Source organism: Ornithorhynchus anatinus, chromosome 5, assembly GCF_004115215.2.
Source record: "Ornithorhynchus anatinus isolate Pmale09 chromosome 5, mOrnAna1.pri.v4, whole genome shotgun sequence".
NCBI lineage: Eukaryota > Metazoa > Chordata > Mammalia > Monotremata > Ornithorhynchidae > Ornithorhynchus > Ornithorhynchus anatinus.
The window spans coordinates 57664639-57681920 of NC_041732.1; the positions used below are offsets into that span (position 1 = coordinate 57664639).

The 17282-nt window shown below is 45.5% G+C and overlaps 1 protein-coding gene across 9 annotated transcripts in view; it reads left to right on the forward strand.

Annotated features, from left to right (window-relative positions):
* PRKCZ (protein kinase C zeta) overlaps window positions 1-17282 on the forward strand; it is a 190389-nt gene that overhangs the window by 57889 nt on the left and 115218 nt on the right. The window contains exon 2 of one of the 9 annotated variants that reach the window (XM_029065048.2): window positions 3488-3749. The exons of the other annotated variants lie outside the window; for them this stretch is intronic. Within the exon in view, the coding sequence (XP_028920881.1) occupies window positions 3623-3749 (127 nt within the window). The 5' untranslated portion in view covers window positions 3488-3622. The remainder of the gene's footprint in view (window positions 1-3487; window positions 3750-17282) is intronic. 9 annotated transcript variants of the gene reach the window in all.

Here is a 17282-nt window from a genome sequence, read left to right on the forward strand (position 1 = left end):
TAACCGTTTTTAAGCCAACTTCTTATACCCTCGCTGCTGATGGTTGTCATCGATCGAGCACCTACCTTTCGAGTTTTGTCCAGTGACATTAACCCAAGCATGCTAAGGTTCAAGGATGAGAGATACCGGAGTGGCTAATTGTGTTAGTTAAAAGGAATCACTTTGGCACCCAGTGGGTGGTAAGCATGTTGGATTTGTTATGCGGAAATATCAGTGGATTCCAAGGGGAGCTGGAATAAATTTATTCAGAACTCGAAGTGGGATTGGAGAGAGAGAGCTAATGATGTACGTCGGGGAATGAGAACATCTGCCCAGAAGGGTCTCTATCATATTCTTAATAATAATAATGATAACAGTAACAATAATTGTGGTACTTGTAAGCACTTACTGTGTGCCAGGCAGTGTTCTAAGCTCTGGAGTAGATTTAGGTTAATAGCAATAATAATAATTTTGGCACCTGTTAAATGTTTACTAGGTGTCGAGCACTATTTTAAGCAATAGGGTAGATACAAGGTAATCAAGTTGGACACAGTCCCTGTCCCACATGGAACTCATACTTTTGATCCCCATTTTATAGATGGATGAAGGAGACCCAGAGCAGTGAAATGACTTGCCTAAGGTCCACAGTAGACCTGTGACGGAATCAGGATTAGAACCCAAGTCCTTCTGACTCCCAGACCCATGCTCTATCCACTGAGCCTCACCGCTTCTTAAATTCTTCTTCTAAACATCCCATTGCTGCTGTCAACGGCAGAATTCTGGGCTGCACCGACTTCTTTTCCTTTAAGTTTTCCAACTCGTCCGTTAATCTCTCCACTCTAGTACGTTTCTGTGAAAGAAACACCTGCTGGTCTCCAAATTTCAACTAAGACAGAAGTGAGACTTGGAGCTGCAATTTGTAAGTCGGTTCTGAATTCTTCCTGTGCCTCCTCTAGTACATGTTTCTTCATGGGCTAAGGATCAAAGAAATTTGCAGACTACACTTACCCCTAATTGTAGAATCTGAGAGTCCAGTGATTTAATAGCCCAAATGATTGTTCTGAGCAATAGTTCTCTTGAATTTTGAAATAAACTTTTTTTTTTAAAAATAATTTAATAGAAGAAGCCTAAAAACCACAGTGTAGGGTCCCAACTAACCCAATTTTGGCTAAAGAAGAATCCTCAGTGGACTGTCTCCTTTGAAGGGTAATTTGTTTTGTTGTGGTTTTTTTTTTCAAAATAGCATTTTGGAAGTCTCCTTGCATGGATGTGTGTATTTGTGTGCTCAGGAATTGGGGAAGGAAGTGTGTATACGCGTGGACCCAATCAACGTGGAAAAGATGGAATCGGGCTGGGTCTAAAAGAAAACTGACATGAGGCTTTACAAAAAAAAACTATTAAGTGTAATAAACGATGCCTGGTCTCTGAGTTTTGTAATCACGGGATGCTCAAGTGTCAGGTGTTGCAAATAGATGCTTCTCTGACTTTTTCCTTCAAGGACTCTCTTAGCCTGGGAGAATCCCTGCAGGTCAAGGACTGAGTGTCCCACCTGATGCTCTTGGCTATCCCCCAGTATTTAGTACAGATAACAAACACCATTATCATTATCACCATGGTCATCACTATATTAATTATATTGATATTAATATAAATGATTGTTGTCATCAGTATGTTAAGGTGAGGTGTGCCTCGAGTGGGCGTGACTTGGTTGATCTGATAGAAGGGTAGAGAATCAGTCAGTCAGTGGTATTTATTGAGCGCTGACTGTATGCAGAGCACTATGTACTATGAGCTTGGGAGAGTACAGTATAACAGAGTCAGTAGACGCATTCCCCGAGGAGGGAAGAGAGGGCATGATAGATGCTTGGAGATAGGGTTGCTGGGGATTGAAGAGGGAGGGAAGGAGGAGAAGAGGGGCTTTGATCCAACAGCCATTTGCAATGTTGGAACACCAGACTCCATGACCTTCCACTTGGAGAAGCAATCGCTTAGTGAAAAAGGGAAGGGATAACATGGGGCAAGGGGTCGGGGGGGGATGTGTCTCATAAAAAAAAATTTCTCCCGTCTCAGCTCTCTTTGTAGTCCCATTTGTAAGCCTTCAGGGGGTGAGGGTAGGGAACTGAGAAATTAAAAAAAAAAAATGATCACCCTAAACTCCAATCCCGTGCTGCCCGAGAGCAGGGCCCATGCTTCTGACCATCCCCGGTGGGGTCATGCACCTAGTAGATGTGAGAAGCGGTGTGGCCTAGTGAAAAGAGCAGAGGACCTGGTTCTAACCCCGGCTCTTTCACTTGTCTGCTGTAATAATAAGGATAATAACATTTTTAAGTGCTTACTATGGTGCCAAGCACTGTACTAAGTGCTGGGGTAGATACAAGATAATCTTGTTGGAAACAGTCCCGGTCCCACATAGGGCTTGCAGTCTAAATCCCCATATTTCAGATGAGGTGACTGAGGCGCAGTGAAGTGACTTGCTAAGATCACACAGCAGACAAGTGGCCTTGGGGCAAGTCACTTTGCTTCTCGGGGTCTCTGTTCCCTCAACTGCAAAATGGGGATCCCATACCTGTTCTTCTTCCTGCTTGATTAGCTGTTAGCCCCATGGGGGATGTGACTGTGTTGGATCTACCCTAGGGCTTAGTAAAGTGCTTGGCACATAGTAAGCCCTTAACAAATACCGCAGTTATCATTATCAGTATTATGACCAGTAAGCATAGGGTGGTAGAGATACCCTTGATTAAAAAAAAAACACCCCACAGAACATCACAGTCCTACAAAATCACAATCAATAGAAGGTCTTTATTGAGTGCTTACTGTATACGGAGCACTGTATTAGTGCTTGGGAGAATACAACGGAGTTCAGAGATTCAATCCCTCCCCACAAGGAGTTTACTGGGTTAAGTCATCTTTGGTAGTTTGGTAGGTGACGTAAATTTCCATCTGCTTCCCTTTAGGAAGATCTGGAGTGTATGTTCACTTCTTGTTTTGAGGGAAAGAGAGCTTCTTTAATGACATTACTAATCTATTACTGTTTCAGATGGACTGGAAACTCACGGAGGGCAGGGATTGTGTATGTCTTGCTTCCCTTATACTTTTGCTTGGTACAGTTTCTTACACCCAGTAGACATCCAGGAGAGGCCATTGATGATGAAGATGATGATGAGGATCTAAAACATCCGGGAAATGGAGTGAAAACTAATTTCAAAATTCCTCTACATATCCCCTGATGGTACAATATGATTTATAGATGAGTAAAGCAAATTCATTTTCTTTCAAGTCTGTAGTTCAGATTTTTAAAATTTTGGAGGGTTAAAACAATGTGGTTTAAGATATCATTTCAGTGCCTTGTCTGTAATCCCTCCTTGATTCTCCAACAGCTGTTTAACAGGAAAAAGATGGACTCGAAAGGGTTTTGGGTCATTAGGTAAAATTGTTTTAATCTCCGTTTTTTCTTCGTTCTAATATCATTACATCAATAAATGTAAGCTAAAATTTTCTTTTCCCCTAGGTAACGATTGAAAAGAAAAAGCTCGAACATTATTGCACACTCCTAAGTACCAAATACCAAATTATAATTGAAATCCACCTCAAGTTCTGCAGATAGAAATTGGCACCCGAGAAGGAATACAGAGCCCATTGGGAAATGCTCATTTCTACAGCTTTTAGATCCCGCAAGAAGGATAAGGACAGAAGGCGGTTTCCAGACACGGCAGGCTTTGCGTGCGGATTGGGGAAACCAGCAGGGAGATCGCTGAATGCAAGATCCCTTCGTTAGTCCATAATTTTATACTCCTCCCAAATCATGAAAAGCGGGCTTTCGGTGGGGAGAGCCATTAAGTCGACTTTTACAATTTGGGTATGCCGGCCTCAGCCATTTAATTTAAGACTTCACGGATATGATTAACAAGCGAATGAAGTGATGGGGCTTTTATCGGCAGCCTCCACGTAGCGGAGCAGACTGGCTGACTGCTCCATACACCCTGTACGATAGTGCTTTTACCTGTAGCCTCGGTGGGGTGTAGCTGACTGACTGAATGACATGATGGTGCTTTTCCCAGCGGCCTTCGTGGGGTGTAGCTGACTGACTGAAAGATGTGATGGACTGAAAGATGTGATGGTACTTCTAGATTGTAAGCCCGTTGTGGGCAGGGATTGTCTCTCTTTATTGCTGAATTGTACTTTCCAAGTGCTTAGAATGGTGCTCTGCACACAGTAAGTGCTCAATAAATACGAGCACGGGACCCGGTTGGGAGGCGATCCAGGAGCTGGGCTGGGCGTAAGCAGCCAAACGGGTTGGGATGGCATGAATTCAGCCCACCCCTCCCTCCGTCCCTCTCCACCTTCCCGCTCGCTCTGCTCCACACCAGACTGAGCCCAAGGGAAGACGGGGAAGTGCCGTTGCCGCCGCTGATGATGACGATGATGGAATCTCCCACCGTCAGCACAGATGTTGAAAGGTCCAGTCAAAAAGACTTCTTCAGGTCCAAGCACCTTCAGAGAAAGGGAACTCAGTGGATGATACAGTTGGATTTGGTTTTTATCTGTTAACTCGCCTGAGACACCAACTGAAAGGAGAGCAGCGGATATAATTTGTCAAATCCTGTGAGTGCTGCTGCTTTAACAACTGGTACATCTCCTTGAAGCAGCACGGCCTAGTGGGTAAAGCCTGGGCCTGGGAGTCAGGAAGACCTGGGTTTTAATCCCGGCTCCACCACTTGTCTGCTGTATGACCCTGCGCAAGTCACTTCATTTCTCTGGGCCTCAGTTACCTCAACTCTAAAATGGGGATGAAGACCGTGAGCCCCAAATGGGACACGGACTGTGTCTGCCCGCTTTGCTTGCATCCTGCACCACCCCCAGCACTTACTAAAGGGCCTGACACATAGTAGCCACTTAACAAATACCACTCTTATTCTTATTGTTATTATCAGCAGGGGATTTGGAGAGTGTTCAGTGAGTTTAAGGGGCTTCACCCAGCTGATACAAGGTGTTTATCGGGCTTCTTAAGTGCTCAATAAATAATGTTGATGATGCTGCTGCTGCTGCACAGGCAAGCCATTTAAAATGGAGGATTTGGAGGAGCTGTGCTGTGCTTGTTGGACTTGAGTTGGCACAGTTGGCCCCATTCCAACATGAATACCAGGGAGATGTCTCTTCTCAGAATTGCTTAAAATGTAGCACATCTAGACTGGAAGCTCTTGGTGGGCAGGGGATGGGTCCCCCAACTCTATACACCCGAGCACTCAGGACAGTACCCTGCAGAAGTGCTCAATAAATACCATCGATTGATGAGTGGTCGGGTCCTTGAGGGAAGGGGCCATGTCCATTTATTCATTCAGCTGTATTTACTGAGCACTTATTGAGCACTGTACTAAGCGTTTGGGAGAATACAGTACAACAATAGGCAGTCACATTCCTGCTCACAACGAGCTACAGTCTAGAGTCCAGTAGTCTCTGAAGTCTATTATACTCTTCCAAGTGCTTAGTACAGTGCTCTGCACAGAGTAAACGCTCAATCAATAGCACCAATGGATTGAATGGCCGACACAGTAAGATCTCTCCCTTCTGTGTGCATATGCACCCACCTGTGCTCACAGGCACTGTTTCTCTGTCCCTCTTTCCTCTCTCCCATCTTCCTCTCCCTCTCTTTTCCTCTTCCTCCAACACCCTTTTCCCAAAACTGGGGTGGGCCATTGTTGCAGGCCCTCTGTGGGCCTTGGGAGACTTAAGTCCATCCTTCTCTACTCCTCCCCCACTCCTTCTTTTTTATGTATTTAAGTGCCTACTATGTGTCAAGCACTGTTCTAAATGCTGGGGTAGCTCCAAGTTAATCAGGTTGGACACGGTCCCTGTCCCGCATGGGGCTCACGGTCTTAATCCCCATTTTACAGATAAGGCCATTGAGACCCAGAGAGCTGTCAGTTCCCTTTTGATATCCTGCCTCAGTCGGGGTGTCCCCCTACAGGAATGTGTCCCCCTACAGGAATTGGTTTCCTCTCCAAGGAGGCTTCTAAAGGAAGCTGATAAATTCCCAGGGCACAGGAACAAATGATGAGATGAACTGCATTAAGAACATCCAGCTCAATTAAGGTTGGTAGAAAGAATGAATTTTGCCAAGCTGTTGGTATGGAAAACTGCCCCAGGGGGTTATTTCAAAGACATTTTTCTTTTTTTTTTTGACTTGAAATAGTAGTGATAGTTTTTGAGTGTCCGCTGGGTGCAGTGCAAGAAACTAAATGCTTGAGAAAGTACAACGCAAAGAATCGAATGTTCCCTGCCCACGGGGAACTTACCTTCAGAGGAATTTGATGTTAAAAATAATGACAGCACTGTCTAATTGAATGTGCAATTGAAAAGATGTACCCAAGTGCCGAGGGTAGTCGACCAGTGGGGTATGTATGGAGTGCTTACTGTGTGCAGAGCACCTATATAGTAAGTGTTAGGGAAGGACAAGAAAATAGAGTTGGCAGTCACAATGCCTACCCCCAAGGAGCTTGTGGCTTATAGGATAATCATTGTTTGTGCTACAAATTCATTCGTTCAACTGTATTTATTGTTGATGGTGGTATTTAAGTGCTATGGGCCAAGCACTGTTCTAAGCTCTGGGATAGATGCAAGGTAATCAGGTTGTCCCACATGGGGCTCACAGTCTTAATTCCTATTTTACAGGTGAGGCAACTGAGGCACAGAGAAGTTAAGTGATTTGCCCAAAGTCATAGAGCCGATAAGTGGCGGAGCCGGGATTAGAACCCACACCCTCTGAACCCCAAGCACGGGCTCTTGAGTGTTTGCTGTGTGCAGATCACTGTACTAAGCACTTGGGAAAGTACAGTGTAACAATAAACAGTGACATTCCCTGCCCACATCAAGCTTGCAGTCTTGGGAGGGGAGAGACACCAATACAAAAGACAGGTCATTTTGTCCTGTTGAGGATTAAGTGGGAAAATTTTCTGGGGGAGGTGGGATATTAGTAGTCAGCCAATCAATCATATTTACTGAGCGCTTACTGTGTATAGAGCACCATACTTAGTGCTTGGGAGAGTACAATTCAATGGGGTTGGAAAACTTGTTTCCCTGCTTCCAATAAGCTTGCAGTATAGAGGAGACACATATTAAAAATATAAATAAACAATCTATAAATATGTACATTAAGTGGTATGGGGCTGAAGGTGGGGCAAATACCAAATGCCCCAAAACTACAGATCCAAGTGCATAGATGCTGTAGAGGGAGCTGGGGAAAAGAGGGCCTGAATCGGGGAAGGCCTCTTGGAGGACATGTGATCTTAAGGTCTTAAGGCATTGAAGGCAGGAGCGTGATGGTCTGGCAGATATGGAGGGAGGAGGGAGTTCCAGGCCAGAGGGAGGGTGTGGGAAAGGGGTCGGGGCTGAGCAAGGGAGAAGTGGGTGAAGGAGGGGATGGAGAAGATGTGGAAAGGTGGCCGAGAGCCTCGAAGTTAAGCTTGAGGAGTTTTTGCTTGAGAGGGAGGAAAATGGGAAACCAATGGAGACTTTAGAGGAGAGGGAGTTTTGTTCTAAGTGGTATTTGGCACTGTACTGATCACACCGCTTTCTGATACAGGGAGTACGGTGGGTTTATATTAATGGAGACGAGACACTCGAGTGAAAGAGGGCGTTTAGGAAGTAGCTCCATTTTAGACCTGTTGAGTTGGAAGTAGAGAAGCAGCGTGGCCTGGTGACAAGAACAGGGGCCTGGGATTCTGAGATTCTAATCCTGGCTCCACCACTTGTTTGCTGTGTGACTTTGGGCACATCACTTAACTTCTCTGTATCTCAGTTCCCTCACTATCAAATGGGGATCAAGACTGTGAGCCCCAAGTGGGACAGAGACTGTGTCCACCCCGGTTATCTTGTATGTCCCCCTGTGCTTAGAATGGTGCCCGCCACATAGTAAGCACTTAATAAATATCACAATTATCACTTTATTATTATTATTGTTATTAAGTGCTTGCAGGGCATCCAAGTAGAGTTACCCTGGAGATATCAGGATTATAAATTAGATGAAAGGACAAGGTTAGAGGGGGAGATTTGGAAGGACTCCGCTTTAAAGGGGTAGAAATCCGTGTGAGCAGATGAGCTCCCTGGGAGAGCGAGACTCAGACAAGAAGAGATAGGAATCGGAACAGATCCTTGCCGCCTGCCCACCAATGGTAAGAGGATGAGAGGCCCAAAATCGAGAAGTTCAGTCAGAATGACTGGTCCGCCTGTGAAGGGAAGGGAAAGCTGGAGCCATTCGTCTTGCCCAAAAGCCCCCATTGCTGGTACATTTCATTTCATTTGTTCATTCAGTTGTATTTATTGAGCGCTTACTATATGCAAAGCACTGTACTAGGCGCTTGGGAGAGTACTATATAACAACACAGTCCCTGGAAAGGCACATTTCAGTGTTGTTTGTATTTTTCTCCACCTAGGCACTTTTGGAGGAAACAGAATGTACAGCTCTTCCCTGTGACTTGGTATATTATTTTTGTCACCAAAGCCTCTAGACTTCTTTAGCACAGGGAGCCGATCGAAATCATTTGCCCACCTGTGTGGTCTCTTTAAACATCTTAAAATCCCGTCCAATCCTGGGTCTGTTGCTCTAGTGGTGATGCACAGGCCACAAGAAACCTAGTCACCTCAGACAGCAGCCAAACTTTGGGGGTTTCTCCCGGTTTTTCCTCACCTTTCATGGAGGAGAGCGAAAATCGGAATCCCACCCCCCTGCAGGAAAGGCTAGAGTAGGATTCTTAAACCCTTGTCCCTGGTGTTTGGGATGGAACTGTTGGGATGGAAGCGGAGCTCTGCAGCATCCTGGGTAAAAATGACAAGCCACACGCCGATTCCAGGATTCTCTCTTGCTGCAGATACGGTGCCGGTCGTGCATAACCGCCCTCTGCAGCAGAGCGACGCCCCATTAGAGAAGGACTGGGGCGAGCTCCCGAATAGGCGGAAATAGGGCGCAAGCTGCTTTCTGACCCCCAGCCATTTTCTCTCTGAAATTTTGCAGGATGTAGGCCAATGTGGCCACCATTAATTACCCATTTAATAATAATAATAATAATATTTGTTACACACTTATTATATGACCTGTAATAATAATAATAATGTTGGTATTTGTTAAGCACTTACTATGTGCAGAGCACTGTTCTAAGCGCTGGGGGAGATGCAGGGTAATCAGGTGGTCCCACGTGAGGCTCACAGTCTTAATCCCCATTTTACAGATGAGGAAACTGAGGCACAGAGAAGTTAAGTGACTTGCCCACAGTCACACAGCTGGCAAGTGGCAGAGCTGGGAGTTGAACCATGACCTCTGACTCCGAAGCCCAGGCTCTTTCCACTGAGCCACGCTGTGGTATTTGTTAAGCCCTTACTATGTGCAGAGCACTGTTCTAAGCGCTGGGGTAGATACTGGGTAATCAGGTTGTCCCACGTGAGGCTCACAGTTAATCCCCATTTTACATATGAGGTAACTGAGGCCCAGAGAAGTGAAGTGACTTGACCACAGTCACACAGCTGACAAGTGGCAGAGCTGCCATTCGAACCCATGACCTCTGACTCCCAAGCCCAGGCTCTTTCCACCGAGTCACGCTGCTTCTCTGTTCTAAGTGCTGTTCTACGCACCGGGGTAGATGCATGTTAGGTGGGACACAGTCCCTGCCCCATAAGGGGCCCACATACTTAATCCCCCATTTTCCTGGGAGTCAGAAGATCATGGGTTCTAATCCCAGCTCCACCACATGTCTGCTGCGTGACTTTGAGCAAGTCACTTCACTTCTCAGGGTCTCAGTTACCTCATCTGCAAAATGGGGTTGAAGAGTCTGAACCCTACATGGGACAGGAACTCTGTCTCAACTAGATATGCTAGTATCCACCATAGCGCTTAGTACAGTGCCTGGCACATAGTAAGCGCTTATCAAATACAGTCAACATCATTTTACAGATGAGTAAGTGAGGCCCAGAGAAGTGAAGCTACCACCCTAGGTCACACAGCAGACAAGCGTAGGAGCTGGGATTAGAACCCACATCCTTCTGACTGCTAGCCTGTGTTCTATCCCCAATGGATGCTGCTTCTGGAGGGCAGCACTTTTCTGTTGTATGCTCTTGTAGCAGGTGTAGGGCTAAAGGTATAATTACTGCAGTGGAATCAATCAGTGCTATTATTGAGCGATTACTGTGTGCACAACACTGCACTCAGCACTTGGGAGAGTATAATGCAACTGATTTGGTAGACACATTCTCTACCCACCAGGAGCTTACAGTCTTGAGGGGGAGATGGTCATTGAAATGATTGTGCTGTGGCGCTGAGGGTAGGGTAAATATCAGAAGGACCTGGGTTCTAATCCCAGCTCTGCCACGTATCTGCTGTGTGATTTTGAGCAAGTCATTTCACTTCTGTTACCTCATCTGCAAAATGGGGATGAAGACTGTGAGCCCCATGTGGGACAGGGATTATGTCCAACGTATCTACCCCCTGCTCTTAGAACAGTGCTTGCCACATAGTAACCACTTAAATACTGTAATTATTATTATTATTATTAAGTACTTAAAGGGTGTAAGGGAGATGCTTGGTCAAGCCCTCTTGGAGGTGGTGGGATTTTAATATGACTTTAAAGGTGGGGAAAGTGGTGGCAGGTGGAATATGAAGGGGGAAGAACTTCCAGGCCAGAAGGAGGATGTGGGCAAAGGATTGGCAGTGAGGTAGATGAGATCAAGGAGAGTAGGTTGGATCCATCTGAGTTTTCTCTTTTTGATTCTAATCACCAGCTCCGAGGATAGGCCTCCTCTTTTAAGGTAGAAAACCTTAGCAACTCACCGAGTGTGTCCCATCTTTCCCGTGAGAGGGGACCAAATGGATTATCATTTGGTGATGCAGTGACTCTTCCCAGTTTCTTGGGCACCGATATTCAGTATCGGTTATCCGAGAAGCAGGGTGACCTAGTGGAAAGGACACGGGCCTGGGAGTTGGAAAATCTGGGTTCTAGTCCCGGCTCTGTCACATGTATGCTGGGAGTCCTTGGGCAAATCATGTTCTCTGTGCCTCAGTTACTTCATCTGTAAAATGGGGATTAAGACTGGGAACGCCATGTGGGACACGGACTATGTCCAACTTGATTAGCTTGTATTTACTCCAGCACGTAGCACTTAGCCTGGCACATAGAAAGTGCTTAATATAAATGCAATTCAAAAAATCACTAACTCCCCCGCCCCCCTCCTCCCCAATCCAGGGTGGTAAAAGGTGCCACACAGAAAGAAAGACTCCATCTTTGAAGATAGCCAGTGGCACCACACTGTTGGATGGAAAATAAAAGCTCACCCCAAAAATCATTTTCGTAAATAGCCGTTTATCTTGGGATATGAGATCTAGGGAGCTGTAATCAGGGATCAAAAAGCTCTCTGGTGGCTGGATACAATTCTTCGATTCACGAGTCATTTGAATTGGACTCCCACGTCTTACTCTCCCCTGCCCTGTCCTTTTTCGTGTCCTTTTTCACAAGATTAATTTAGGAAGGAATACTAACTAGACTCCAAAATGAGTAATCCCCTTCTGTGAACACCGTAATGAGTAGTATTGCGTTTGCTTAGGAAAGAAAAACTAAGCAGAAAATTCGGTTCAGCCTGGGGAAGAAAGAGAAAATCAATAAGCTTCAGGGAGTGGAATTGAAATCCTGATTTGGTCAAAAACCAAGTTACACGTTCCACATTGATTAAAAGTGGGTGTGCTTTGAAATGCCTCACATCTTAACTTTCTTTTTGCTCTCCCGGGAAGCACTTGCTGAAAATAGTCACTCTAAATTTAGGCCACAGGTAAACTGAAGTCACTTTTTTTTTGAGATTTTTTGGAAATCATTTTTTGCCAGTTCCCTTTTTGACTGATCATCAATCAATGGTATTTTTGGGTGCCTACTATTTGCAAAGCACTGTACTAAACCTTTGGAAGAATACAACTGAATTAACAAACATGTTCTGTGCCCAGAACAGGCTCACAGCCTAGAGATCATCTAAGGAGAGTTTAGTGTCTGTAGGATTTCCCTTGATCTCTCTTTATTATTGCTCTTTGTGGGAAGGGCAAAGGAGATACTGCATTCACGGTTGCTTTATTGAATTTTACTTGTGAAAGACTCTTTTCTCAGGAACCATGAGGGTTTTGTGTCTTAGCTCTTTTGGTGATGCTGACCCTCAGAATTTCCTGAAGAATTTGGGCAAGGGGCTAGACAGGAGAGAGGGTGTAGAAAGCCTGTCTTTGTAGTCGCCGTTTTTTTTTTTTTTAATTATGTACTTACCATGTGTCAAGTGCTGGTCTAAGCCCTAGAGTAGATATAAGCTTATCAAATTAAACAGTCTCTGCCCTACATGGGGCTCACCGTCTAAATTGGAGGGAGGAAGATTTAATCCTATTTTTACAGATGAGGTGACTGAGGCACAGAGAAGTAAAGTGATTTGTCTGATGTTTCACGCAATGAGTTGGCAAGGCCAGAATTAGAACCCAGATCCTCTGACTCCCAGGTCCCGGCTCTCTCCTGTAGGCCACACTGCTTTTCCCACGCTTCTTTTTATCCTGAAAAGTGAGAACAGGAAGCAGCGTGGCTCAGTGGAAAGAGCATGGGCTTTGGAGTCAGGGCTCATGAGTTCGAATCCCAGCTCTGCCACTTGTCGGCTGTGTGACTGTGGGCAAGTCACTTAACTTCTCTGTGCCTCAGTTCCCTCATCTGTAAAATGGGGATTAAGACTGTGAGCCCCACGTGGGACAACCTAATTCCCCTATGTCTACCCCAGCGCTTAGAACAGTGCTCGGCACATAGTAAGCGCTTAACAAATACCAACATTATTATTATTATGATGCCTTAGTTAATCAAAGCAGAGAATTCCCACTCTAGTAGAGACAGAGAACAGTGGCAGATGCCACTGAGAATGCCAGGGGGAAGAAAGAATTGAATTGGCTGTTGGAGCTGATGAGAGAGGGTGCTCTTGTTTATCATTATTAATAATAATAATGATATTTAAGTGCTTTCTATGTTCTGGGCACTAAGTGCTAGGGTAGATGCAAGATGATCAAGTTGGGCACAGTCACTGTCCCACATGGGGCTCACACTCTTAATCTTCATTTTACAGATGAGGGAATTGAAGCATATAGAGGTTAAGTGAGGTGCCCAAGGTCACACAGCAGGCAAGTGGCAGAGTCAGAATTAGAACACAGGTCCTTCTGACTCCCAAGCCCATGCTCTGTCCATTAGGCCACACTTCGTCTCGTTGATTGTGTCTTTTGGGCACCACACAAGGCTAGGTGCTGAGGGAATTTAGGAAAGGAAATAAGGTCCCTGCCTTCAAGGAACTTACAGCTTAGTCAATCAGTGAAACATACCGAGTGCTTACCGTGTGCAGTGTACTGTACTAAACATTAAGGGGAATATATTGTAAGAATAGGTAGAGTCGACTCAATCGATGGTATTAAGGGCCTACTGTATGCAGAGCACTGTACTAAACACTTGGCAGAGTACAGTTTAACAGCGTTGGTAGACCTGTTCCCTGCCCACAGCGAGCTCGTAGTCCAGAGGGGTGCTGTAGTTCTCCCAACACCAAAACAGAGAAGGGCTTTATTTCATGAGGAATGAACTCCAACAACAGGAGCCGTGGAAGGAAAAGAGGAGGATGAAGGAGGGGAGAAGGAAGAGAATGGAAAGAGGACATTTGAGACTAAATGCCAGTCACTCAATCAGGGGTATTTATTGCGTGCTTACTGTAAGAGCTGGGGAGAGTACAGTACCTCAGAGTTGGAAGACATGTTTCTTGCCCACAAGGAGTAACTTACCATGTACATGGAGAAACATATCAAAATCAATTACCGATTTGTAATTGAGTGTGGTGGGGCTGAGGGAGTGAATTTTAAGTGCTTAATGGGTACAGAATTGAGTCCAACCTCTTGCTACTACTGCACTCTCCCAGTTGGTTCATATTCTAGCTGCTCACTGAATTCCTGTAACCCTACCTCCTTTCTCTACTTCCTATTTAGGCAGCAAGGGCATGTTTCAATCCATCGATGCTATTTATGGCCCCCTTACTCCATGCAGAGCACTGTACTAAGCACTTGAGAGGGTAGAAGACCAGGGGAAGCAATATGGCATAGCAGAAAGAGCACAGATCTGGGAGTCAGAAGACTTGGGATCGAATCTTGGATCTGACACTGGTCGGCTGTGTGATCTTGGGCAAAACACTTCACTTCCCTGTGCCTCAGTTCCCTCGATCTGTGAAATTTGTTAAGCCCTTACTATGTGCCAGGCACTGTACTAAGCGCTGGGGTGGATACAAGCAAATTGGGTTGGTCACAGTCCCTGTCCCACGTGGGGCTCATGGTCTCAATCCCCATTTTAGTTAGTTTTAATTAGTTTAATTAGTCTGAGAGCCCCCTCTGGGACCTGGTGATCTTGTATCTATCCCAGCGCTTTGCACATAATAAGCACTTAACAAATACCGCAATTATTACTATCACAATAGTGTAATTAGACACAAACCTTGCTCTCAAGGAGCTTACGTATAGCAGAGAAGGCAGACATTAAAATAAACGACAGGTAAGGGAAGCAACCAAGTTAGAAGTTCTTTGTGGGGTCGGGGAGAGAACCCAAATTCTTAGCGGGGGGAACCAAGCGCATAAGTGAGGTGGTAGGTAGGGAAATAGGTGTCGTCAACAGTGATGGGAAAGTTGGGGGCCGGCAGAGTTGGGAGTAAGAGGAGTTTGGGAGGGAAGATGAGTTCAGTGTTGGACATGTTGAGTTTCAAGGAGTTAATCTCGCAGGGCAAGCCTCTATGCATGGAGCTCTGGTGCTACTCCTCCTCTTTCCCCAGTGTAAGCTGCTATCACTGGTTCTAGAAATTAACCTTTATCTGCTGAAATCGGAGGATTTATTCATTGTTTCAGTTGTATTTATTGAGCGCTTACTGAGAGAGTACAGTATAATATCAGACACATTCCCTGTCCACAAAGAGCTCACAGTCTGGGTGGAGGCAGACATTAATATGAATAAATAAGTAAATAAATTACAGATATATACATATGTGCTGTGGTGATGGGAGGGGGAGATGAATGAAGGAGCAAGTATGAGTGGTGCAGAAGGGAGTGGAGGGCTCAGTGAGGGAAGGCTTCTTGGAGGAGATGGGCTTTCAATAAGGCTCTGAAGTGGGGAAGAGCAATTTTCTGTCTGATATGAAGAAAGAAGGCGTTCCAAGCCAGAGGCAAGATGTGGGCGAATGGTTGGTGGCGAGGTAGACAAGATCGAAGTATAGTGAGGTGAGTACCAGAGGAATGAAGTGTGCAGGCTGGGTTGTAATAAGGCAGCAGCAAGGTGAGGTAGGAGGGGGCAAGGCTATAAGGCTTTAAAGGGAGGACTGCATCTATGCAGTGGATGCAATGAAGCGGAAGAGGTAGAATACTTAAGCATTCTTTCCCTTAGGTGTCCACTTTATTCAATTGTATTTATTGAGCGCTTACTGTGCACAGAGCACTGTACTAAGTGCTTGGGAAAGTACGATACAGCAATAAACAGTGGCATTCCCTGCCCACAAGGAGCTCTCAGTCTAGAGTACCCCATCTCCTCATCTTGTCTTATGCCGTCGAGTCGTTTCCGGCCAATAGCAACACTATGGACACTCTCTCTCAGAGTGCCCCGCTCTCCATCTGTAATCATTTTGGTAGTGGATCCATAGAGTTTTCGTGGTAAAAATACAGAAGTGGTTTGCCATTGCCTCCTGTGCAGTAAATTTGTCTCAGCCCTTGACTCTCTCCCATGCCGCTGCTGCCCATCCTGGATGAATTTTGACTTGTAGCAGATTGCCTTCCACCCGCTAGCCACTGCCCAAGCTAGGAACGGAATGGGTAGGCCTCTGCTTTACTCTCCGTCCCGTGTGACTCCCGTAGTAGAGTACTGGAGACTCTCCAGGTGCAACCCTGAGAGGGGCTCCTATTACCTATCTATAAATTATTTCAGGTCTCTCCCACTAGACTGTAAACTCCCTGTGAGCAGAACTGAGACTAGTAACTCTATTGTACTCAACCAAGCTTTTACTACTATGCTGTGCATGCAATAAGTGCTCGGTAAATGCTAATGATTTATGGAAATTGGGGAAGGGGGAATGTCCAATTTCAGCATTTCTTGTGCACTGTAAGAAGAGCTTTTTTTATGGTGTTTATTAAGTGCTTATTAAGAGAAGCAGCATGGCTAGAGAAGCAGCGTGGCTCAGTGGAAAGAGCACGGGCTTTGGAGTCAGAGGTCATGGGTTCGAATCCCGGCTCGGTCACTTGTCAGCTGTGTGACTTTGGGCAAGTCACTTAACTTCTCGGTGCCTCAGTTACCTCATCTGTAAAATGGGGATGCAGACTGTGAGCCCCACGTGGGACAACCTGATTCCCCTGTGTCTACCCCAGCGCTTAGAACAGTGCTCGGCACATAGTAAGCGCTTAACAAATACCAACATTATCATTATTATTATTATTACCAGTCACTATACTGAGCTCTGGCGAAGGTACAAGCTAATCAATTTGGGCACAAGTCCATCTTCTAGACTGTGAGCCTGTTGTTGGGTAGGGTTTGCCTCTACTTGTTGCCAAATTGTGCTTTCCAATTGTACAGTGCTGTGCACCCAGTAAACAATAAATACAATTAAATGAATCTCCCACAAGGGACTCACAGTCTTAATCCCTGTTTTCCAGATGAGGTAACTGAGGCGCAGAGAAAAAAAGGGACTTGCCCCAGGTCACACAGCAGACAAATGGTAGAGTGAGATTAGAACCCAGCTCTTCTGACCCTCAGTCCTGTGATCTATCCACCAGGCCACGCTACTTCTCATGCAGTCTGTTATTGCTGTTCAGATGTGGTTTTTCTCACTCCCTCTCCAGGAGCTTCAGAATGTCTTCTGGGGGAATTTGGAGTGAATGCTATTGAAAAGGAATGATTAACCATTTGAGTAATGAGATTGTAGTAATAGGAGACTTATTAGATTGGCCTTTACAGTGGGCCTCCGAGGACTGGATCGGTAACTGAATCAAGCCTGCTCTCCAGCTGGGCCTCCCAGTGTACCCAGAGCGATGCTCACAACCCCAGATAGTCTCAGCTCAGTCACTCCTTCCGCACCCAGGGAACCGCTCTTAAGAATTGTGTGATTTGTTAAAGGTTTACTATTATCGTCAATGGTATTTATTGAGCACTTACTATATGCAGAACGCTGTACTAAGTGCTTGGGAGAGTACAGTATAACAGGTTCCCCCCCCCCCTTTTTTATGGTATGTGTTAAGCACTTACTTCATGCCAGGCACT